Source organism: Cornus florida, unplaced genomic scaffold, assembly GCF_030987335.1.
Source record: "Cornus florida cultivar Cherokee Brave unplaced genomic scaffold, ASM3098733v1 CherokeeBrave_3.0.0_Hap2_Chr08, whole genome shotgun sequence".
In the NCBI taxonomy this organism is placed as follows: Eukaryota; Viridiplantae; Streptophyta; class Magnoliopsida; order Cornales; family Cornaceae; genus Cornus; species Cornus florida.
The window spans coordinates 19,050,877-19,074,996 of NW_026775578.1; the positions used below are offsets into that span (position 1 = coordinate 19,050,877).

The window sequence follows — 24,120 nt, forward strand, 5'->3', positions numbered from 1 at the left end:
CCTCTTATTAATCAAACAGGCGCGCGTCCAAAACAAAGAGATTGGAAATAGTGAAATATTGTTGCTTGTAATTATTATTTACAGGAAATTTTTATTTTATTTATTAAAAAAATTTTAATTTTTGTTCCGTAATATTGTAAAATAATTTTAAATAAGAAAGTACACGAGATTGTAAGTTAATTCAAACAATTTTTCTAAACAGATATTACTCTGTGTTTTACAGTCGATTTATGTGACTTGAATTTTATGATTTTATGTGATTTAAATTTTATCTTTTTCCCACTCATTTTATGCATGCGTGACTTAAGCAGTGAAAACCTTATTAATTATTTATTTATTTATTTACTATTACTAACCTCCACTGTTGTAGCCGTTAGGTTCTTAATTGGTGAAATTTAATTTCTCGTTGGGTAAAAAGTACAAACCAACAATCACATCGAATGAATGAAATGCTCCCAACATTTCTAGTTGCAAATATTTACTACAATTTACCTGCAAACATCATCCGCTAATAAAATTACATTTTCTTGCACCAAATTTACATTCATCTTCCACCAAATCTTTCTACTCTCAAATTCACTTCAATCCAATCTCTCTCTAACCTCCCTCTTCTCTCTCTAACCTCTCTCTCTCTCTCTCTCTAGCATTTATATGATCTATATCCTCAGTCATAACATAATTAAGAAAGAAGTAAAGAACCCCATCTTTTCCTTCCTCCCAAGTCATTATATATAATGCCCTTTCAAACCCCAAACCACCACCACAAACACATTTTGATTGTGTATCTTCTTCTGTGAGGAGGTTGTTGTACTTGTTGCTTCAACCCTAACCCTAACCCTAGCCCTTCTTCATCAGCTCATCCCTTCAACTCTCTTGCTTTAGGTTGTGAAAAGTTTCTCGCTCCTACTTAAGGTACATTAATTAAAATCACTATGATCATTTCTTGTTCTTTTCTATCCTCTGTTTTTTTTTCAATGATCAATTTACTGTTTCATTGAATTCATTAACCGAATATATGTGAATTTTAATTAGCTAATGCTATAATCTGATGTTCTTCTATCAAATCTAGGCCGGTTTTGATATTTCAAAATGGATCACAACGCGAAGAGTCCGAAGCTTGATCTGAAGTTGCACTTGTCCCCACCAAGGTCAAGCCACCATACTGAATCAGCAAATGGATCTGTTTCGTCTATGGAAATCACGTCGCCTCTGAGCTCATGCGTGTCGTCGGAGCTGAGTGTTGACGAGACTCAGCGCTATTCGAGCAGCCCAGAAACCACATCAATGATGCTAGCAGGGTGTCCTCGCTGCCTCGTATACTTGATGTTGTCCAAGGAGGATCCAAGGTGCCCCAAATGCAAGAGCACAGTACTGCTCGATTTTCATGAGGAGATGAGGACCAAGAAGACAGAAATCAAGAAGAGCTACTAGGCTCTTCTACTTTAATTTTCTTATAAGTACTTTCTTTTCCCTTCACAAGCTTTAGGTTTTTCTTTCTTCTTTTCTTTTCATTTTTTCATATGTCGTGTTTGGTTGCCCACAAGGCAGAGGAAAGAAAAAAACGGATTTGGGTTCATCAAGGTTGATTTAGTGATTGTAAAATTCTTTAGTGTCTTCATTTTCTGTGCTTCATTTCTGCAACTGAACAACCCTTTATGTTAATTTGGATCCTTAATTAGTATTGTCATTGACTCTTACTTAGTTGTTCTCTTTACATCTTTTTATTATTATTTTTCTTTTTTAATTGCAAGCAAACGCACATATACGAGAAAATTATACCATTTAAGCTAATTTTTATTAACGTGTGTAATATTTCTCGGCCTTTAGAAATATTTAGTTGCTGACTTCAATGACCTGAATAAGAAGGTATTAATTAATTAATGATTTTGACAAGAGTCTGAAATTTTGAAATAATGATAATAATTTTATGGTTGATTATTAGGTTTAAAATTTCTTGGAAGTTGCTTCACGTATCTTTTTTAAAATTGACTGCAAGAAATGGGCATGATTTTGTGTTTGGTTTTTAGGAATTTGATCAAAAAATCCAGTTTTCAAACAAAGAACATTTAAGGATATTGAAGAAGGTGTCCCTAGCAATTAGACCATCATTTGTCACATTTATGACATTTGACTTTGTTTGCATTTACGGTGGGTGGGTGAGCTACATTTTGCTCTTATATTGATGCACATGAGGGGCATCAAAGGTTTCATTTACATTTCTCCTAAAATCCAAACCATTAAATCTGGAGTACCGTACGGGGTGCTGGGGGTAGAGACAGGCTTTTGGCATTAGAGTCGAGATACAACGTCTGACTTTCGGTCATTTTCGATTCGTATGTTGTGAGTTCGGGTGTGGACTCTATCATGATATTAACATAGAGATGCGATATCATTTTTTTTGCTAATATTTTTCAGAAAATTGGCTGCGATGCCATATGGTGTTTAGGGATAAATATGGAAAGGGTTGAGACAGATTTTATAGAATATTTTCAATTACGATAATAATTGCACATGTCTCGATAGTCGAGTAAGTTAGTGCTTTCAATAAATTTTGGAGTGTCAAGTTTTGACTCTATGCATCTACTATTCTAACAATAATAAAAACAAGATTCAACTTTTTAATTAAAATTTAAGACTAAAATTATTGTTAGAACAGCAAAATAATACATAAAAAATCTCAAAAAAAATAATTTAAAAGAATATTTACTGATTGGAATAGAATAAACTATGAATTGCTTAATACATACCTAATATTTTTGAATATAAAATAAAGTATGAACACAAAATTGTAATTTATCACTATAAACGAGTCGGGGCGGAGGAACTTTTTCCCATGCCCACCCTATAACTATGCGGATTTTTAATCCTAAACCCCACTACAAAAAATCATTAAACCACCCCTATAACCTTTCTAAACAGACAGAGAGAGCGAATACCTAACAAAACAGGCTGAATATTTTGCCATTCCTAATCGTGTTGCCAAATGCCAGCTATTATTATTATTTTTTTTATTTTTCCGTTAGGAACAAGCAATGACCCATCAAGTGATAACTGATAACTATGATTAATGTGCATACAAACCTAGTTGTTAAAAATTAACAAGGAAAATAGTAATAAAAAAAAATGCTTAAACTGATCATCTCATCCAAATATTTTTTAATTTAAAGAGCCATTGAGAGAAACTTTTATGTATCTTTAATATTTTGAAATATATATCATCAGCCAATTATATTATTCCATATTTTATTTTAGTAGGTCATACCATTGCGTATGTTAAAAATATTTTATTTTAATAAATCGTTTCATTACGTATCAATATTTAATTCGTTCATAATATCACATTTGCCAACAAAATTAAAAAAGTTCTCGTATGGTTTGTTCTGAATCCCCACACCGCACTAATCATAGGGCCTCCGTGGCTCCCTCACACTTGCGTAGAAACTATTCTTTGCAAAATGTTGAGAAACTTTTTGTATGGAAGTTATTAAAAACGTGCTCCATGGATAAGTAATTCATTTTTTGAAAAAAGAAACTAAAAAACTACCAGGTAAAGGCCCTAACCTAGTGGCATTTAATTTACGAAGATAAAATACGAAAAAAAAAAAAAAACATTTGGAAGCCTGTCCAACCTGCTGATGATAATTGATTTAGTAAAGATTATTTAAGAATTTATAAATTTTTTATGTCCTGATGAAAGTTTAATTAACTAAAACTGGGAAATTGAAGCAGCTTTCTTCTGTGTCTAGTAGATCTATTTAAGTAGAACTTATACCTAGAATATATATGCACAATTATTTTTGGGTATATAATTCAAGGTGCTTTTGTTTCTTGTTTCTGGAGAATGATCTGAATAGTTTCTTTTAATTGGCATCAAAAGTTGATTAAACTGATATTATATACTCACGTTGAAGAGTTGGATTGAATTGGTAATAGGTCTGAGAATTTTTTTTTTTTTTTTTTTTCATTCTCGAAATATTAACTTAAGATCGAAGTATTAAAACTCAAATTTACTATGACAAAGGTAAACCAAATTAGTAAATTATTGGTGAATTGGACCGACTTTCTTTGTACTTTTTTTTTTCAACATTGCTGAGTGTAAGATATGGGTTCCTACTTCCAAAATGGCATTCTATTATGTATATATATAATATATATGTATGTATGTATGTATGTATATATATATATATGTATGTATGTATACACACGTGGTTCATGAATTCTAGGCATATTTGAAGTGATAATAATGATGAATACACACCTGAATATGAAATGCAGTGTTATATATGGGCCTGGCTTGTCTTTTACTACACTAGTAGCTCCTTGAATTGGACTCATCAATAGTAAAAAGTGATTTTGTAAAAAGTGTAATTGACACAATAGTATGATATTGTAGAGCTTAAAGCGTCATTACCCTTTATAAAAGGTGGAATCAGATGCAAAATAAGCACCGATTCATATTTGGTCAAGAATAAAGTTGATATTATCTTATCACCACATGAACCAATAAATTAAATTGTTTGTCAAAAAAAATTACATTTTCAAATTGAGTAAATAATGACAATTATTCAATTTAAAGACTGGAAAAAAAAAAAAAGAAAAAAAAAAAAAGAAGAAAGAATTATTATATATAAATGGTGTTTTAACGGCGTCAAAGTCTAATAGTTTCAAAAAAATATAGTTGATCAAAACGCTGACGTGAAAATAAAAGAGCACTGTCGACCCTAACTGAAGTACCACTTTTTGAAAACAACAAGCCTTTTCATCAACCAATTCACTCAATTCAATTATATATATATATATATATATATATATATATATATATATATTGAGTAATATGTATAAAATAATTTAAATGCATTCAAAATAATAAGGAAATTGAGTAAATCCAAATCAATTTGGCTAGGTCAATTCCTTTGATCAGGTGAGTCATTTGGAGACTTTTCAAGAGATTACTCCAAGCATTCCTTGCAGGCAAAATAAGCTTCCTACTTTTAACTAAAATAAATAAATAAATAAGCTTCCTACCTTCTTTCCTGGGATTGACCAGGTTTCTTGTTGGATAAACACTTCTGTTCAGATTTAAAGTTGACCGGTGAACAGTTTCTCAAGATTCTTCACCCTTCCATTGAATTTCTTTTTGTTTCTTCAATAAAATGAATGGGTAAATTGCCCAAAAAAATAAAAATAAATAAATAAATTGATATATATAAAATGTACAAATACTTCTCGTGTTCAATTTTTTTCAAAATGAACAGAATGGGTAAAGTGCCCCAATAAAATATAAATAAATAAATAAATTGATATATACAAAATGTGCATATGCTTTTCAAAAAAAAAACTTATTTTTTTCAAAATGAACAGATAAGAACAATTCTTCAATTTAAATATTCAAATACTTAAAATGTTGTTACGACAAAATAAAAAATATATATTAATCTCAAATTTTTTGAATTTTTATAAAAAAAATTTGGGTTTTGGATGTTATTTTGGAGTTTTTACAAAAATTTGGGAAATTGAGATTTTTTTTTTAAAAAAAAAAGAAAAAAAAAAAATTGAAGACCGAAATACCCAAAATACCCTTGGGGTTTTTATTATAAAAAATCTAAGGGCAATTTGTTACAAATTTTCAAATTATAAAAATTTATATATAGATACAAAATAACATAAATATAGGCCAACTTTGTATTATTTATATTACTGTAGTATATTATATTATATTACATTATATATATCTATACACACAGAGTGACGGAGCAAGGATTTCTAATGAGGGGGGCACATTGCCAAAAAAAAATAATAATAATACGGAGTACATATATATATATATATAACAAATATAAAATTTAAAAAGATAAAGAAGAAGAAAATTATTAAAATATAAAAGGAAAATAAAAATGAAAAAACTTTAATAAGAAATAGTAAAAAAGTTACAATTGAAGAAGAAAAATTTGACTTTTTTTATTAAGAAAATTTAAGAAATGTGAAAAGTAAAAAAGAAAATAAAAAAAAAATAAGAATTCCTAAAATTATATTCTTAGGTTGTAAATAAGCTTCCTACCTTCTTTCCTGCGATTTTGCACGTTTGTAATCTGGTAACGTAAGAGTAAACCTATTTTTTTAACACCTCAATCTTCAATATAATAATTAAATAAACTCTTTTTTTCCAACATACATTTCACACCCTTGACCCATCACCCGGTTGACAAGTCTACAATTTTTTATAGAATTATTGACCTTTTATGGAACACTTGTTTGCTGCTCCAACTAATTTGTTAGTTCCCAGTATTTGTGGGCCACACCTTACAGTCACGGCTTTGTTTATTATTTCAACCTTCCTTATTTTTTAACTGTATTAGAGTTGAAGAATATGGGTTTTGGGTACTTTTTAGTCATTTTTACATCATATTATTTTTTATATATTTTATAAAATGTGTCATTAAGAGCATTTTAAATCAATTTTATCCTTAAATGTGTAAGGATGACCTATTTGCACAAATGTCATATATATATATATATATATATAAAGTGTTGTATTTTTAGTAGGAGCAAGGATGTAAAGTGTGGTATTTTTACAAATTGAGGGTGTATTTTTAAAATTTTTACAAATAGAGAGAGGACATTTTCAAAATTTTAACAAAAAATATAAATAATAATGCAAATAAAAAAATCTCCCCAACTGGTCCTGCCTATATATATATATATATATATATATGATATCAAAATAGTTTACACTCCTATACTTGAATCCTCATTCCTTATATTTGACAACCTGAAATTTAAAAAATAAAAAATAAAAATGGAGAAAGAAAAGAAAAGACAAAGGAAACGTATTGTGACTTATTATTATTAGATAATATAATATGATAATTTTTTTTTATTATTTCTATTTTTAGTAAAAGGGTACTTTGAAGAAAAATATTTTCTTTTTACGAGTTTTTATTGGTAATTTTTTAATAATAAAACTAAACACTCGTACTCATAACAAGTAGCCAACTAAAAGTCATTTTTTTTTTATCAATCACTCGTGAGTGAAATCATTTTTTGGGTAATTTATAGTTGTGACAAAAGGGCTCTCAAAAGTTGCTCATGTGAGCAATACCTTTTCTGCAACACATTGATCCCATTCTGGGAATCACTTGACACTCATCCACAAGCTAGGAATAAAGCAAGGTTCTCTCTGCCTAGCACGATGGAAGAATCAGGACCTCTGTCTGGTTTTGGCCCCTTCATTTAAATCGACAATATAACAATGATTAGTTGTGATTTTAAATTAATAATATAATAATTATGTAAATATATTTCGTTACATTATTGTTGTATGAGTGTTGTATTTCATAATGTATAACATGATATTTTACGTGAAAATATAAAATAATCTTAATATACAAATTAATAATATAATTTGAAACAAAAGAAAAAAAAAAATTAATTCAAATGACTAACTTCATGCAATGGACAAAGACAACCTTGATTTAGGACATAATAGTAGTGATTTTTTTTTTAAACACATAATAGTAGTGAATTAGCTGAATCAGAATATGAGCAATACATAGAAGTCACATGACGTATGTCAAACAGAGACCAAAATAAATGATTGAGCAAAGGAGGCCAATGTGGACCAAGTCTTTTCCCTTGTGCTACCACTAACTTTAATCAGTCAGTCAGAATTGCCAAACGCGTTGAATTTGGACCCAATTTCCCCACTTTCTCTCTCTCTCTCCCTCACTCATAAATAACCACTCTCTCCTCTCTAGAAACATACATGCACCCCCTCTCTCCCCTCTATTATATTCAGTGGGTACACGTCTTCTTCTTCATAGCCTCCTTCCTCGCAACATCTTTTTCTCTCACCCCCTTCTCGTATAAAGCAACCCATTTCTCTCCACTCACTCATCACCACAACCAAACAACAAACATCAGCTTCAACAACTTTCTCTCTCTAGAAGTTAGATCGAGAATAGAGGAAGCTGTGGACTCGAATACTTACTATACAATCAACGACCATGTCAGGCGAAGAATTTCTTGAGACACCCAAACCCATCGTGATCCGACAAGTCTGGTCGGATAATCTTGAGTACGAATTCGAATTGATCCGGGATCTGATCGATGAGTACCCTTATATTTCCATGGACACAGAGTTTCCCGGCGTGGTTTTCCGACCAAAGGTGGACCCCACAAAGCCGTATTATCACAGTCAACGCCAGCCGTCCGATCACTACAAGATCTTGAAGACAAACGTTGACGCTTTGAATCTCATCCAGCTTGGCCTCACCCTCTCTGATGCTTCCGGCAACCTCCCCGACCTCGGCACCGGCGAGCTATGCATCTGGGAGTTCAACTTCAAGGACTTCGACGTGGAGCGTGATGCTCACGCGCCGGACTCCGTGGAGCTGTTGAGGCGCCAAGGGATTGATTTCCACAGGAACCGAGCTGAGGGGATTGACTCGGCACTGTTCGCTGAGCTGATGATGTCTTCGGGGCTGGTTTGTAATGACTCAGTGAGTTGGGTGACGTTTCACAGCGCGTACGATTTCGGGTACCTGGTTAAGATCCTCACGCGCCGAGAGTTGCCGAGTGGGTTAAATGACTTTTTGGGTATTCTGAGGGTGTTTTTCGGAAACAAAGTTTATGATGTGAAGCATTTGATGCGGTTCTGTGCTAGCTTGTACGGTGGGTTGGACCGGGTGGCCAGGACGCTTGAGGTGGACCGGGCGGTTGGGAAGTGCCACCAGGCCGGTTCAGATAGTTTGCTGACGTGGCATGCCTTCCAGAAAATGAGAGACATCTACTTTGTAAAGGATGGACCGGAAAAACATGCCGGTGTGTTGTATGGATTAGAGGCTTATTAAAATGTCAATTAATGTGATAATATTAATTTAATTAATTCTTTTATTTAATAATGTGTTACATTTAATTGAATTTTCTACTCCATATATTAAGTTAGCAAAGTAGGCTTATGCAGTAAATAATCATATTAACCTAAGTCATGAGAGGAGGAGCTTGATAGCGGTATAATTAAATCATAAAGAATTTGAGCGAGAGCGGTCTCGGAGCATGAGAGCGGTACTTGTTGAGAAGAATTGGGTGACTCAGATATTAACCACAAGCCTCAGCTACACAAAAATGGACATTGACTCCAGTTATAGGTTATACAATGTGCAAGAAAAGTGGAAATCCGAATCGGGCGAAAATGACGGAGACGTATTGGATTTTGTATTCTCAAGGGAAACGATCCTGTAAGCAAACTCTGACTCAAGTCGCCTCTGGCTTTACGACTCTTTCGTCCCAACACTATAAATCGACTTAAAACTTACTCTCTTAATCCTAATAGAAACCTAATAGAAGGGTTATTGGTAAAATACGAACACTTTGCAAATGTTCTGACCCCTTTGCAGTATGATTGATTTCATTCCTTCAAATTTTGAATTGGTGAAGGCAAAATAAAAACTTTGTTTTTACTAATCGGACTTAATTATATTTTCAATAAGTTTGAACTCCGATCAGATAGAAAACATTACCTTAATTCACTCAGAAAAATCAAGGATGATTTTCTATAAATACTCTCAAAAAGCTCACTTTATAACAAAAACATTTTTCTTCAAAACCCTTTATTCAATCAAGAAAGAAATAGAGTTTATATAGACTATAGAGTCCTCAATGTATATGAAAAGTTATTTTAAAATCGTAATTTCCCCTAAGAGTTTTAGTGCAAATAGAAAATTAAAAAGTTACCAAAAAGTAAAATCCCGAACATTCAAAAAAATGCAACCGGTTCTGTTTTAAACGCACACGATTATGTTTTTATTGAAAGCAATTTTGATCACAGAAAGTGTAACCAGTTCTGTTTGAAACGCAAGCAATTGTGTTAAGAATTACTTTTCAACCTGAGAAAAGTGTAACCGGTTGTGTTTTAAACAGAACTAGTTGTACTTTTACGAAGAGTAAAAATACACATGTTTTGACTCAAAAACCTCATAGCTCAATACACTAAGTGGCTCAGACCTATTCCTTTTGTCTATAACTCGTTCAGAAAAAGAGGTGAAAGACAGCCTTGCGTAGTCGCGTTCGGATGCCGAATCGATTGCTGCTCCTGCACTGCAGTATCTGTAGTTTTTTACTATTTGAATGAAGTGCCGGGTGGGTGATACCTTTGTTCGATCTCATCGCCCTTAATCAAGGAGAGCGCACTTCTAAAACCACTATACTACAATCTAAGAAAGTCATCAGCCGCAATCTGGCTCGATAGTGGCTACCGCTTTTCTTTGATCCTTTGATGAATGAGTCTTTCTTATAGCCAGTCTGGAAACCATTGACCTTGCCTTTTCCAGGCAGGCGGGGATAAGGAACTTTCTGAAAGCCTTGGCGAACCACTATTTGCTTCCCGTATCCATACGGAATTTCTAGCTTCTTCGTTGTTAATAAGGCGCCTAGCAGAAAGCTCAAATGAAATGACTTGTTTAAGTGATATTTGCATCAAATTGAAGTTTGCACGCACTTGTTGTTCCGCTTCCGACATCGAGACTCAAAAATAAATAGAAAATTACAACTCGATCGGATACGTTTTGGCACCAAATTTTACCAGTTACAAAATTTGAATCTCACATTGACTACATTTCTAATCCAATTTAATAGACATTGTGTGACGATCTTGTGGACGGGTGTGTGTGAGTGTGTGCAGGTGATACCAGTAGGCTATCACACTAGGTGAGCTATAGGTGCACAATGCGTTTTAAAGCCGTGCTGTCCGTGAACTTACCATAACTCCGAAGTTAAGCATGCTTAACCTGGAGTAGTACCAGGATTGGTGACCCTCTGGGAAGCCTCTGGTTCGGGGGAGCCAAAAGCGGACAATATTGCGTCTGGCTAGGGTGAGAGTCGTTACACATTGTCTACATTTCTAGTCTTATTTAATGGACATCAACTAATTTTTAAGGGAAAATTATAAGGTTTGCTTGGTTTGTAACTCTAAAAACAGTTCTCAAAAATTCAGAAAACAGAAAAGTGTTCTCAAAGAACAATATTTTATAGTTCTCTGAAAACAGACATTTTTATAACTGATTTTTCAAAAAATAGTTTTTTGAAAGAAAAATGTTTCCATAGTTACAAACCCATAATTTTGAGAACTTCCATCTAATAACTTTAAAACCAACGCAAGTGAAACACTAATGTGACAAGTCACATAATACCACATTTTAACCACAAACTATAGGTTCTCTCCTGCTCACCCATTATCCCCCAATTTTATCACGTTATACAATAATCACAATCTCACCAAAAAAAGATTCCAATCAAATAGAAAAGTTGAATAAATGGCTTTAAACAGTAAAATTTGTCGAATGGATAGAGATTGTCGAACCAAATCTTCTCTATCGTTGCCATTGAAATCATTTGGTGGCAACGACTTGGTGATAGAGTTCCTTCAGCAGTTGTCGACGAAATCCTCTCTCTGATCTCCGGTCGTCCCAAAATCTCAGATTTGAAACTCAAATCAGATATATCCCAATTTCTCACTCCATCTCTATTTCTCTCTCATTAAGAAAAATCTAGGGCTGAAAATTCACATTCTAAAGCAATTAGGGCTAAAAATATATATATAAGATCCCCAAAACCTAGGGCTAAAGTGAATACCTTCTTGCAAAGCTTCCAAGTATATCGATTTTTTTTAAGTCGGGTCTAATAGCACTATTATTTTTTTATTCCTAGTTTGGGCATGTGCAAGTTTTTTTAAAAATTTTTGATAAATAATTTTTAATTAGTCAAGTATGCAAAATATAAAAAAATTGAACCTCCATTTTTTTGTATTTAGTAAATATGATCAATAAAAGTTATAGGACAAACAAATCAGCTTAAGAGGACACTTGTGATGAGGACGTTCACAATTTGATATTAATGTTGTACGGAATAAGGATACTTTCTTTTATCATTGGAAAGGAAAAACTTACACACCCACTTATTCTTACAACGACTCAAACTTTCACTCTCTTTTAAAAGTTAAATGAGGTATCATTAGACTACACAACCTTTTATCAATAAATGTCTGTTAAACACTGTTTTCACGTGTGTATATTTAGATAGAAATATTAAATCCTATTAGGATTTATTAACGGTAATGAAATCCGTCTCAATAGAGGCAGAGCAAGAAACACCATGAATCCACTATGTGAATACCGAGAAAATTAAGATTTATTAACCTATTGAAATGTAAGATAGATAGCCATTTAACTTTCTATATAATAAAAAAATATTTGTGAACAAAATATTAAATGCTAACCCCAATATTTTATTATTATTATTATTTTTTTTTAATAAAGTAAAAAATGTTAAAAGTTAAATTAGTAGATACAAAGAGTCGAAACCTGTCACTTCAAAATTCACCGAATGCACTATCGAGGCATCTGCAACTCCAATATTTTATTCTGATTAAGTCAACTAAGTATATCATATAAGTTGTAAGAGTTATTTTTTAATAGTTATCAATGTTAGTTAGGACAAGTAGTTATTAGAATTTGGTGACCCTCCTAGTGGTTTTTATAATAAAATTTTCAGTCCAAAAATGTGTGTATTCTCATATTCGGAAAGTCCAAAAGACCAAAACCTCATTCTAATAAATCCTACTGAACACAAGTGCAGAAAACACTCCTAAAATATATTTCGCGTAACACTTTTATCTCTATTTGAAAAGGTGTGCAAAAAACATTCATAATCTTTTTTCATTGTGCAAAAATACCTCTCAATCAGAAATCTGACATAAATTAGTGTTGTAATACCCAGTTTTGTCTTTTTACTCTTCCGAAAATGCTTAAGGAGGTATATATGCTACTAATCTCATAGTATATGGGTGTTATGTGCACGTTACCTTATATATATATATATTTGAAACTTTTTCTCTCTATATATATATTTCTAAACTTTTTTTAAAAAAAAGAACTTTGAGAATTTGTAAAACAAGGATTTGTTTTTTTTTTTTTTGAGATTTCAATTTACTGTTTTCTACTATTTTTTTGTACCAACACTGTTAAACAATAGAAAAAAAAAAAAAAAAAAAACCTAATCCCAGTCTGCACTAGTTTTCGGAGTTTAAAGCGATTTGTTTTCTTTAATTTGCACTTTTTTTTTTTTTTTTTTTTCTATTTTTATCTTTACTTGTCCATTGCCGGTATCCTCCAATAGTATCATTTTCAGCCATTTTACAAAATTATTTATTTTATAAAATAATTCAGTAAGTGTAATTTAGTTAACTTATGGTTTAAATTTGTCAGAGGGATTTACACCAAATTGAAATTTTAGGAGTATTTTTTGTACATGAGAGGTGTCCTCCAATAGTGTCATTTCATTCATTTTACAAAATTATTTATTTTTATATAGTTTATAAAATGATTCAGTAAGGGTAATCTAATTAACTTAGGGTTTAAATTTGTCAGAGGGACTTATTTGCACCAAATTGAAACTTGAAGAATGTTTTTTGGTATGTAATGCGTGTGATATGCACAATAAACATATTTTAGGGTGCTTGAGAGAGAGAGAGAGAGAGAGAGAGGAGAGATTGGGTTGGGTTTTTGGGGTTACAAGTCCTGACAGTCTCATGGTCAAAGGTTGATTGGGCCTATGAGCCGAAATAAAGGATACTACTACGTTGATTACTCTTGTTGACTGTTCGCGGTAGACCCAAAAGTTGTATATAACTAAAAATTTATTGGATCATAGTTTAGAAGTTCCAACGTTGATCGTAAAATATGTTTGCATTTTTTAAAATATGTTTTATTTTTATTTTTTTTCCATCATAAATTAAGAAGTTGAGTTATTGGTTAGCCGGCTTGACTTTGAGAACATATGGGCCAAGAGTGAAAGTGACATGGCAAGTGCCACTTGGCCCACTTGTTTACAATGGTCCATGTTGATGCGTCTCATTAACGTCTTGAATAAGTTTCAATTTTTTAACTTTTATTTATTTATTTATTATTATTCTCTATAAATATTATAAAATTAAGTCAATTGGAAATTGAAACAAGTAAATTCGGTCTTGCGGTGAGCATATAGAGTCAACCCACACGTGAAACATGTAAAAAATATTCGGAAAAAATGAAGAATTTTCTCTCGTGCTTTCAGTGACTCCTCTAGTGTTGTAGATTATAAAAATTGTCATTTGAATAAAGAAAATTTTACAATAAAACAAAAATATATAACGAATCACATATTAAAAAATATACTACCGAAGTTTTATATTTTGGGAATTGATTTTGACTGCTGATTTGTAATATGCTTATTTTGTAGGCATGGAATCGGGCGATACTATCACTCTCCTGCAATATGAGTTTTTTTAGCTTGCTACTGAAAAATAGAAGAATAAAAAAATAAAAAATAAAAGATTGGAATTTTGATTTACTGAGGCCGACCACTTGGATACCAAATGGGGACATATACAGAGTATGGTTAAAGGGGATGAATAAGCATTATTATTATTTTTTCTTTTCTCAAATGACGTTAAACAAAATAATCAGTAAATAGACATGATATTTTAGGTTAAAAAGCCCAAACGTGCTTTCGTTTTCTATTGATTATTATTATTATTATTATTATTATTTGAGAAGCAATTTCGTTCTTAGAAATAGTTTTAAAAAAAGAAAATGAAACCAAAGTTCTTCCATAATTGTTAAGGTTCATAAAAGCCTGCTAGTTATACTTGGGTCCATCCCTTGTGGGCTTTGCTTTGGGCTACAGTCGTATTCAATCCTTTTGGGAATTGTAGACGTTTTTTTTTGCATGGCCTGGTGTCCTCCTCAACTATACCATAATAATACAAGGTGTTATACGTTAAAGAGCATATATGTGTACTACATATATATATATTTATAAGCTTTAGATTGGAACATTCAAAAAAATATTAACTTTTTATTTCCCTCTCCATCTAAATTAAAATCTTTCTTGAAACACCAAAAAAATTAACAACTTTTTAGGTGCCTTCAATTATATATATATATATAACTGCAGTCTGCACAATTGTTGTCTTTTTCTATAATTTACCTTTATGCTGTCTTGAGCATATTCATAAATTATTTCATTACCACTTCTGATACATTGGGTACGTACCTACCTTTTTTTTTTTTTTTCAGATTTCTTTATGATTTCCTAATTTAATATAACAATCTATAGGATCAAGTACCATGATCTCTATTATGTGCACCGACAAAAGAAGCCAAAGAGGTTTAGTATCTATGCGTTTGCATTAGTTTGGATGCATTTGTTCATCCAACTGACGCAACTCCAAAAACCTAACCAATCCCTATCCAAAGAGACATCATTCTTTCACCTAATGTGGTTAAAGAATCAAGTTTACATACTTTTATGTCCATGCATCCATTTATTCAGACCTAATTGTCTAATCGAGTTAGACAGAGATCAAAATTCCTTAGCAAACCTTTTCAATTAGACCATTAGGTGTAAGAATCATTATCAATACTGCTATCAAATTGAAACGGCCGTTCGGAAAAGAAAAAAAAAATAGTTATAAATTTCCTGAATATATTGCACCTTCTAACATAAATAGGCCTTACCTAAATGTGTAACATAGCATGTATAATGATCATAAATTTGAGGACAGAGAGATAAATAATAATGAAAGTGATAGAAAACAAACTAAAAATCCAGGATGAATGAACATAAATACACCAACATGGTCAGCCAACTACTCAGTCATTAAAACTGCAACCGGTTAGTAGTAAATGTCCAATATAAATTGGAGACTAAATCAACTCACAAGAAAACATATATCAAATACTCTTCGTCTCTCATCAACACTGCCTGCCTGGACCATTATTGCTCGCGTTCGAATGCGAGCCTGAGAGAGGCCTCCCAAGTATATATGTGTTCCCCACGTGCTATTCAATGCGTTCTCACATGGCCTCACGCGTGCCACCACAGAGCAAGATAGATGATCGGTCCGTCACATTGTATTGCTGATCCCATTACAGATGTCCGTGAAAGCTTGAACAATGATGTCATGATGGCAATGTGAATTGAGCTCCAAGAAGCAGTTGAGAAGGTCTTGGAGGTCGTCTTTGGAGTAGATTTCTTTCTCTAGGATCATTTGAATCATCGAACGGCGGAAATCGTGATACGGGTGGTCAGAGACCTTGGCGACGGCAACGCTGTCGGAGATTTTGGAGCAGTGGGCGGTGGCCGTATTGGACGAATTTTGTTCAGAGCAGTGTGGGGAGGAAGTGGCGTCAACGTTGAGAGAGAATGTGGTGGAAGTGTGCTCGTCATCATCGACGGAGTGGGCAGTACCACCCCTCTCCCAAGAGCTTGAAGAGGAGTGGTAGAAACAAGTAGTGGACTTCTCCTTCTGGTGGTTGTTATGACTTGGTGTTTTAGAATTTGGCTTCGGCTCTGGTTGGAATATGTCTGACAGTTTTGGCTTACCACAACCACAACCGCCGCAGAATATATTCTTGAAGGAGGTTTTCTTGTTGGAAGACATGAGAATAAGATATTTTGAGATCTGTAAAAGAGGATGGATGTTTGTTTCTCTAGCTAGGTGCAGTTTTGATTGATTGAGAGAGAAAGCTAAGAGAGAGATATAATTTAAAATGTGTTTGTAAATGATATGCTGCTTGTAGATAGGGATTCAATTTCAGGGGGAGAGGGTTTTGGCCAGATCTCACTTTTGCCGTAGGGAGTAAGGATGCATTTTAAGAGGTAGTTGACTCTTTAAGTTAAGATTTTTTATATATATATAGATAGATAGATATATATGGCATGGGCCCATCTTGATAAAGATTCTTCCACAACTAGATTGTTATTATTATTAGTTTTTCCTCTAATTTATCTAGGATTGGTATTTTTTTAGGCTAAATTACTTATCCCTCTTGAAGTATTATCAAATTACACATGAATGAAATGTTTGAAATTCATTACTTTGTGTTCAATGCTCAAAAACAATCATTCCGTGTTTTTTTTTTTTTAATAAAATGGCCTTTACCCTTTCTTTGGGTGGAGTGTTTTTTTTAATAATGTTGGAACAAAAAATAATATTTCATTAAAAATTTAAAAATATAAAGGATATTATTAATTTTTCATACTCAAATGGGAGGTCAACATAATAAAAGTTAAATTGTCTATCCATATGTAATTTATTCAAAACTCAAGAAAAATCAGTGTAATTTATCATATTTCTATAGTTGGCCAAAAAGCTAAATGGCGTACAGGCAAAAAAGAATTTGAAAATATAAAGAGATGATGATGATGAAAATGGAATTAAGGTAAAGATGACCGATGAAAAAAAAAAAAATTAAATAATATTTTTATTTCAACACAGATTATGGTTCATAATATAAATAAAAACATTAAAATCCGAAAAATATATGTATTTTTAATTATGAGATTCCACAAGTGACAAAAAAACATATGGATCATTATCATCCTCGTTTTTTAGTTTTAATTTGAGGAAATGGGTCATTAAAGGTGCATGATTACCTGTAAAATGTAGGACGAATTAAATGAGAGTATATAATGCATTATTTATTCCATTCGGTAATTCCCATAAGTAATAGATTGTTGGACCATTAAATGCAATCCATTAGATGGACCTCCCTAATTTTCTCAGCAAAATAGATACCTTTATGCTGCTTAATGAAGAGAGTTTATAAGTGTTAGGCAATCATATCTAAGTATTTGAGTGTGGGTCCTTTAACTTTGTAAAAGTCCAAAGAAAGAACAGTTGGGAGGTTGCACGTCATTCAAAAAAAAATTGGTTTAAAGGCCACATTTCTAGAAGGGTACGTGTATTGAGAATGGGATGGCCATTTAATTGGATGATCATTTACTATTTAATGAAATTTTTGCTGTTCGTATACCATGTCAGAATCCTGTTACACCATGTCCATTTTCGGAGATTTGGATGGCAAATGTTTTACCACACAAACACTTGGGTCCATTCAACAGTATTTTATCGATGTTTATTAGAATTTTTTTTAATATTAATTAAGATCTTTCTACTATTAGATAATTCTTTGAAGAATTCTGGAAACAGTAATCTCGTGATCCTAATCATTATATCTAGATTCTAGAACATTTTAAAGTGATTTTGTAAAGATGATAAACCCTTGTCGATATCTGAATCATTTTGATCGAATAAAGATGATACGACTCTAAGATATGCATCTCAACGAAAGAAATAAATAATAATAATAATAATAATAAATATTATTCCACTCAAATATATATATATGTGTGTGTGTGTGTGATGCTTAGTAATAATAACTAATTTTGTTAGAAATAGAAGACTTATAGTGACTCTCAATGATCTAATTATTTAAATAATATCCATTTTCTCAATTTCGTATTTCATTCTTTATCTAAAAGCGGGTGATAAGTGATAAATTATTCCATTCTTATCATAAATATAATTATAATAACTACATCATAAATCAATGATTATAATTTTAACAAACTCTTTACAATGCACTTACCGCAACAAACATATAGCATATTTGATTCATTAAATAAATAATGATAGATAGATGGATAAAAATAAGCAATCAAATGAGCAACTGACACAGGTGTCCTAAGAAAAAGAAAAAAAAATAAAATCAACTGGTACGAGCCTCTTCTATAAAGGAAATATCAGATGTTCAAGCCATGAGTTTATTAACTTGAAATTCATTAATAAATTACTCAAAGAATGAATAATCAAAGTGAATTTATTTGACCAAATATGTAGTTCGAAAAATAATCGACAAGTACTCCTGGTCAAATATTATAAAACTCACCATCTGGAAAATGGGTGTACTCTGTATATGTTGCTTATACCCTCGTTAATAACATTTGAATATAAAAGCGGTTCATAGATATGAAAGGACATTAAAGAAAAAATAATAATAATGTACCTTGAAGTAAAATACTCAAAAAGAAATTTTTATTATTTTGTTAGTAATATTACATTTGTTAGTAATATTACAAAGTGGTACCAAAGATAAATTAGGAACTGACAATAGTTTAGAAAAGAACACAAACAAGAAGAAAAAAAATTCAAATCTATCTAGGAAAACTATTGATGAGATCAACATTTATTAAAAGTAATATTAGGTAAATTGTTGATTATATCACCATATTCACAAAAAGTCTCCCATCACCAATGTTGTCATCAATCCTATCTGGTCGGAGTGACCCCGAAAAGGTTACGAAATGCCACCGTTATGTTCTTGATAACATGTTGATTAATGAACCTTAGACAGGCATTCACGGGTGGTTTCAACTCTTGAGATAGTTTTTCCCAGAACCGAACAAAGAAGTGCTTGTTTGATGAGGCTTGCATTGGAGGCATGGGCTGCAAGTAGGACCAAGCAGCCTGCTTAACCAGGCGATTCCGAATCGATATCTCAATGCCGGAACAAGTCAGTGACTGAACTTTTGTGGTTGAAGACGAGGCGATAATGTCTCTCAGTGACATGTATGACGGCGAAGAATCTTCAAGCTTGAAGCTGGAATTAGTCGGAAAGAATGAGTTTTCGTCGGGAAAGCTACGGCTGTAAGATGGTTTCCAGGTTGTTGAAACAGCGGAAGAAGAAGATTTCATGGAGTTTGTCCGACCAAGAGATAGAAAAGACTCCATTTTTTTTATTGGCAAATGGTGTGGATTTTGTGGAGGAAGTTATGAGGGAGACTAATTTAAAGATGGTATTGTAATTTAAAGAGATAAATATTAAGGAATTTAAAACTGCTAATATAAGTTTTGATTGGTGTGGTTTTAGATTATGCTAACCCAAAATGATTTAAACTACCGGTATATAACTGATATGATTTTATTGAATCATAATCCTTTATTAATTATAAATGATTATTGAATGATTATTGAGCATCAGTTGCAGAATCACTTGCAACTGAAAACTTTATCTAGAAAATTTTAAGCATAAAATTTAAAAAATTAAACACAACCCGAATAAAGTATTTTAACAGAGGTTAATTTCTTCTAACGTGTCTGTTAATAGAATTATTAATGAAATATTTCATTCACTCTTGCGTTAATTGTAATGAGCCAATGAAATACAAGCTATTTGTTGTTACTTTGTAATATCTTCTATCCTCTCTACATATTTATTTATTCTTTAATATTCTAAAATATCTACTAGCGTGCATAAATTCTCCCAGATTCCAAAATCTTTCAACTCTCTCTTTAATACTTTACCGCATAATTTTGAACTGACTCTAAAACTTTTTTTTTACTTACTCATATCATGCAGACACCAAATATTGCTCTCTTACAGCTCACGTGTCACTCAGCCGAACCTCCTGCAATTTGTACATTAAACTCAAAATTAATATCAAATTTTTTAAAAAATATTATAAGACTAAACAAAGTTTTAATAAACTTCAATTAGTTGAATTAAGTGGAGTCTAAAATCCTAATAAACAACTAACAAGAAAATCAAACTAAACTATTTATACACAGTATTTATAATAGATTATCAAACACCCAATGGTTACAGTATTTGTGTATATATAATAGATTATCAAACACCGAATGGTTAAATGGGTCAAACCCATCTTGTAAATACTTATTTGTAAGTGGTAAATCAAAGTCAATCCAAAGCCCAAACCCAACTGATTTGAATAAAAGAGAGAAAACAGCAAATCCTGGCCCTAAGCAGCAGAACCCAATCCAATCCACTTGCCCTAGAAACTGAAATGCTTTGCATTGCTTCTTCTCTTGCTACTTGTCCATTCTTCACCATGGGTTTAAAGAAAGCTGACATGACCAAAATAACCCTGACCGAATGACCGGTAGATATTAGCTTTCTTGGATTGGTTCATCTTGCAACAAAAATGTTTGCCTAAGCTCCCATTTAGATGGAATGCTTAACTTTCGATCATTACAGGAGATTCACCCTTTAATCCATCATATATTATTTACATGAGAAGCTTAAAATACTTTTTAGCATGATATATTTAATTGATCGTAATGATCTTACATTGGCTCCAGTTTAAAACCAGTAAACTAAAAATCTAAAAATTTTTTAATGAAGAAAAACAAAAAATTTGTTAACAACAGTCATGAACTCTCTTGCTGATTGTTGGATTGAAAGATCTACTAAAAAATTAAATTTATTTTTTGTACCATTCTAGTTAATTAATAAAAAAAGTTCAAGCCTCTTGACAAAAATATCTTTTATTAGAGTGTCGCCCAATACAAGGCCCTTAACATGAGAGTGAGTTTGTACTATATAATTTGTATGAGCAATATTTTAGGAAACTAAAATGAAAACTAAGAGGAATACAGTTAAACTAACAAATTTAACGAAAACAAAAATTAAGAAAAATTTAATTAATGTCATATATTAAATATTAGGAAAATGATAAAACAAGCGAGTAGGTTTAATTGAAAAAAAATCGATTAAACAGGTGTCTACCTTGAATTGATGCAACTAGCACGCCCTTCTTCCCCTTTCTCTAGTCTCTCTCCTCACGACTACCCTACTTTACTCTCACTCATATTCCTGTGTATGCATAATCTCTACGCTCATGGCTTTCTCTCACTCCTTTGCACAACCCACTACTCTCTTTTCTGATTTTGGGCTCATTCTTTTTCGTCTTAATTGAATTTTCTAAAAAGATCTGATATGTTTTCTTTGGATTACCAGCCCCAAAAATTAGATTTTTTTTTTTTTTCAAATGCAGTTCCACATGAATAGTAATCTTGTTTACTTTCTCACTCCATTTCAGTGTCTTCCAAAACGTCAATATAGGACATATCGAAATAGAATATCTTCCGGTAAGTCTTATATTAGTCAGGTGAAATAGCAGCACTTTAAACATTAAAAATCTCCCGTCTCAACTTGTATGAAACCTACGCATTATATTTAATTTAAGTATTTAACTATAAAAAGGGGCAAAAAAAAAAAAAAAAAAAAAAAAAGTAATAAGAAAAATCTGAAAGGGCAATAAAGTAATTGAACAACTGTTTACTTTTCGGTTAAAGATGATCAGGTACACGGCTGGTTCATTGGTTGTCTCTCGTGAGACAAATTGAGATATTTATTTATACTCTCTTTTATTTAGACAAAAATGAGTTTGGATATCTAGCAATGGCCGCAAATCTGTTAGTCTCTTCTCACTGCCTCAATACCAATTCTCTATCCTCTGTTTCTTCGTTAAACAATGGAAAATCCAACAGAGTCTGCAACTATGCTTCTTTGATTAGTACCTCCAAACCCAATTTAAATGGGTTCAGGGTCAGAGCAATCAAAGAGAAAACAGAGGAAATTAGTGCCCCTTCTCCGGAATCTTCTTCTCCGGAGGAGATTACAAGAAAGTTTGGCCTAGAAGCTGGTCTCTGGAAGGTACCCATTTCTCATTTTCGGTTCTTTAATCTGTTTTCATTTAATCTGCTCCTATTATGTGTGTGTATTTTGTTTCGAGCAAAATAAGAGAAATTTGATGCTTGGTTGTTAGGAAAAACGAACTGAGTTAAAATATTGCAGTTTTCACTGCTTGAGAGTTGAAACGCAAGGAAAACAGAAAGTGAAGTACGTCTATTGAACTGAATTTGACGCAATTATGTGACTTACAGCTTGTTTAATACAAGTATGTGACTTGGGGTTTGTTTGGTAGGGAGGAAAAATGGAACGAAAGGGGCCCAGGGGGATAAGTAGAGGGAAAGAAGGGGGGAATGAAGCCCGTTGTTTATGGGGAATCATATTCCTTTCCTCCTAACCTGGGACGAATGGAAGGAAAGGGGTTAGCTACTTTCCCAAAAAGGAAGGAAAAAAGAAAATTATTGGAGGATATGTATGGTTAAATCATGCAAGAACAATAGTTCCGTCCTTACCAGTGCGGAGGAACTTCCTCCACACCATTAGCGTAGCATTATGGTACATAATTCGTGTTGAGATGTGGTTTTCTTACTCACCGGTGAGAACACAAGTACTGCACATTACGCAATACTCTTTCATTTGTCATTTGCTTTTTGCTCAATCAGACAACACTAGGCTTTTTTCTTTTTTCTTTTTTTATTTTTTTTTGGAGTTGGAACTCACACACACTCCCTCCTCCATTGAAGTGAAATTCGAACCCTTGACGTCCCTTTAGAAAGTAGGAGCTTGTACCGCTAGGTCACAGGTCTGTTAGTCTACTTTATTTCTATTTTCACTTTCTTCCAAATTTTCTATCATAATACCAATTGCAACACTAGATTGAGTTCTTCAGTCTTTTGGCACCAAGAAAATCAGAAAACATAGTATTATGTTTTAATATATTATCCCAACCAAGCTTCCACAGCAAAACCATGTGAAGGATCACTTTCATTTTCACTAATTTTGTCGTGTATTCCATCAAGTTTTTGTTATAATTATTTGGCATTAGTAATGCAAAAATTTACTCAGAATCCTAGTTTTTAAAGCTTAGTAATTTGTTCAGTCAGATAAACAAAGAGGTTTATAAAAGCTGTATCTAGCTGCTGTATATGTCTGTTAAATTTGATTGGACACTGCAGATATTCAGCTCCAAAGAGGAAGGAAAGGAGGAAAGCGAAGGAAAGAAATCAAAGGGAAATCAAGCCAAGGAGCTCTTGACAAAATACGGAGGAGCATATCTAGCCACTTCCATTACACTCTCCTTGATCTCCTTCTCCCTCTGTTATGCATTGATCAGCGCGGGCATTGACGTCCAAGCTTTGCTGCAGAAGGTAAATGCACTCTCTTCCCCCCATGTAACCTCAATACAATAAATTCCATTTGGAGACTGAAGGTTTCTTCATCAATGGTCTGCAGGTAGGAATTTCCACTAATGAGACCGGCGAGAAAGTCGGGACGTTTGCGTTGGCGTATGCTGCACATAAGGCAGCATCTCCCATAAGATTTCCTCCAACAGTAGCTCTCACGCCCGTTGTTGCTAGATGGATTGGAAAGAGAGTCGATAAAGAGGAATAAGTTGTAGGAGTGGATCTCTTGATTCATGTTTCATATGTAATATGTTGCATCAAGACGTGGTATAGAGTCACTACTGATACTAATACCGAATAAGTTTAATAGTGATATGATTATCTTTCTTCCTTCTACTTCCAATATGTTTCAATATGACTAGAGTCACTACTGATACTAATACCGAATAGAATCACCAACTTTCTAG

At 32.6% G+C, this 24,120-nt stretch overlaps 4 protein-coding genes across 4 annotated transcripts; 3 read left to right on the forward strand and 1 right to left on the reverse strand.

Moving 5' to 3' along the window:
• Nucleotides 1-1,089: 1,089 nt before the first annotated feature.
• Nucleotides 1,090-1,431, forward strand: LOC132269819 (protein GL2-INTERACTING REPRESSOR 1-like). Its single transcript, XM_059771056.1, has one exon. The coding sequence runs from the start codon at nucleotides 1,090-1,092 to the stop codon at nucleotides 1,429-1,431; it is 342 nt and encodes a 113-aa protein (XP_059627039.1).
• Nucleotides 1,432-7,719: 6,288 nt separating this feature from the next.
• On the forward strand, nucleotides 7,720-8,900 carry LOC132270617 (probable CCR4-associated factor 1 homolog 11). The gene has a single exon (XM_059771793.1). The coding sequence runs from the start codon at nucleotides 8,004-8,006 to the stop codon at nucleotides 8,847-8,849; it is 846 nt and encodes a 281-aa protein (XP_059627776.1). The 5' UTR covers nucleotides 7,720-8,003; the 3' UTR covers nucleotides 8,850-8,900.
• Nucleotides 8,901-15,709: 6,809 nt separating this feature from the next.
• Nucleotides 15,710-16,741, reverse strand: LOC132270619 (transcription repressor OFP8-like). The gene has a single exon (XM_059771795.1). It carries the CDS (start codon nucleotides 16,475-16,477, stop codon nucleotides 15,941-15,943), a length of 537 nt encoding a protein of 178 aa, XP_059627778.1. The 5' UTR covers nucleotides 16,478-16,741; the 3' UTR covers nucleotides 15,710-15,940.
• Nucleotides 16,742-21,989: 5,248 nt separating this feature from the next.
• LOC132270618 (uncharacterized) lies at nucleotides 21,990-24,049 on the forward strand. The gene is made up of 3 exons (XM_059771794.1): nucleotides 21,990-22,334; nucleotides 23,486-23,677; nucleotides 23,763-24,049. Exons 1-3 carry the CDS (start codon nucleotides 22,080-22,082, stop codon nucleotides 23,919-23,921), a joined length of 606 nt encoding a protein of 201 aa, XP_059627777.1. The 5' UTR covers nucleotides 21,990-22,079; the 3' UTR covers nucleotides 23,922-24,049.
• The last annotated feature ends 71 nt before the right edge of the window (nucleotides 24,050-24,120 follow it).

Bases quoted from the DNA above. Each gene is read 5' to 3' on its own strand.
- LOC132270617 (XM_059771793.1), top strand. From the start codon at position 8,004: ATGTCAGGCGAAGAATTTCTTGAGACACCCAAACCCATCGTGATCCGA.
- LOC132270618 (XM_059771794.1), top strand. From the start codon at position 22,080: ATGGCCGCAAATCTGTTAGTCTCTTCTCACTGCCTCAATACCAATTCT. The intron at 22,335-23,485 runs GTACCCATTTCT...TGGACACTGCAG, and splicing joins TAGAAGCTGGTCTCTGGAAG to ATATTCAGCTCCAAAGAGGA. The intron at 23,678-23,762 runs GTAAATGCACTC...AATGGTCTGCAG, and splicing joins TCCAAGCTTTGCTGCAGAAG to GTAGGAATTTCCACTAATGA.
- LOC132269819 (XM_059771056.1), top strand. From the start codon at position 1,090: ATGGATCACAACGCGAAGAGTCCGAAGCTTGATCTGAAGTTGCACTTG.
- LOC132270619 (XM_059771795.1), bottom strand. From the start codon at position 16,477: ATGTCTTCCAACAAGAAAACCTCCTTCAAGAATATATTCTGCGGCGGT.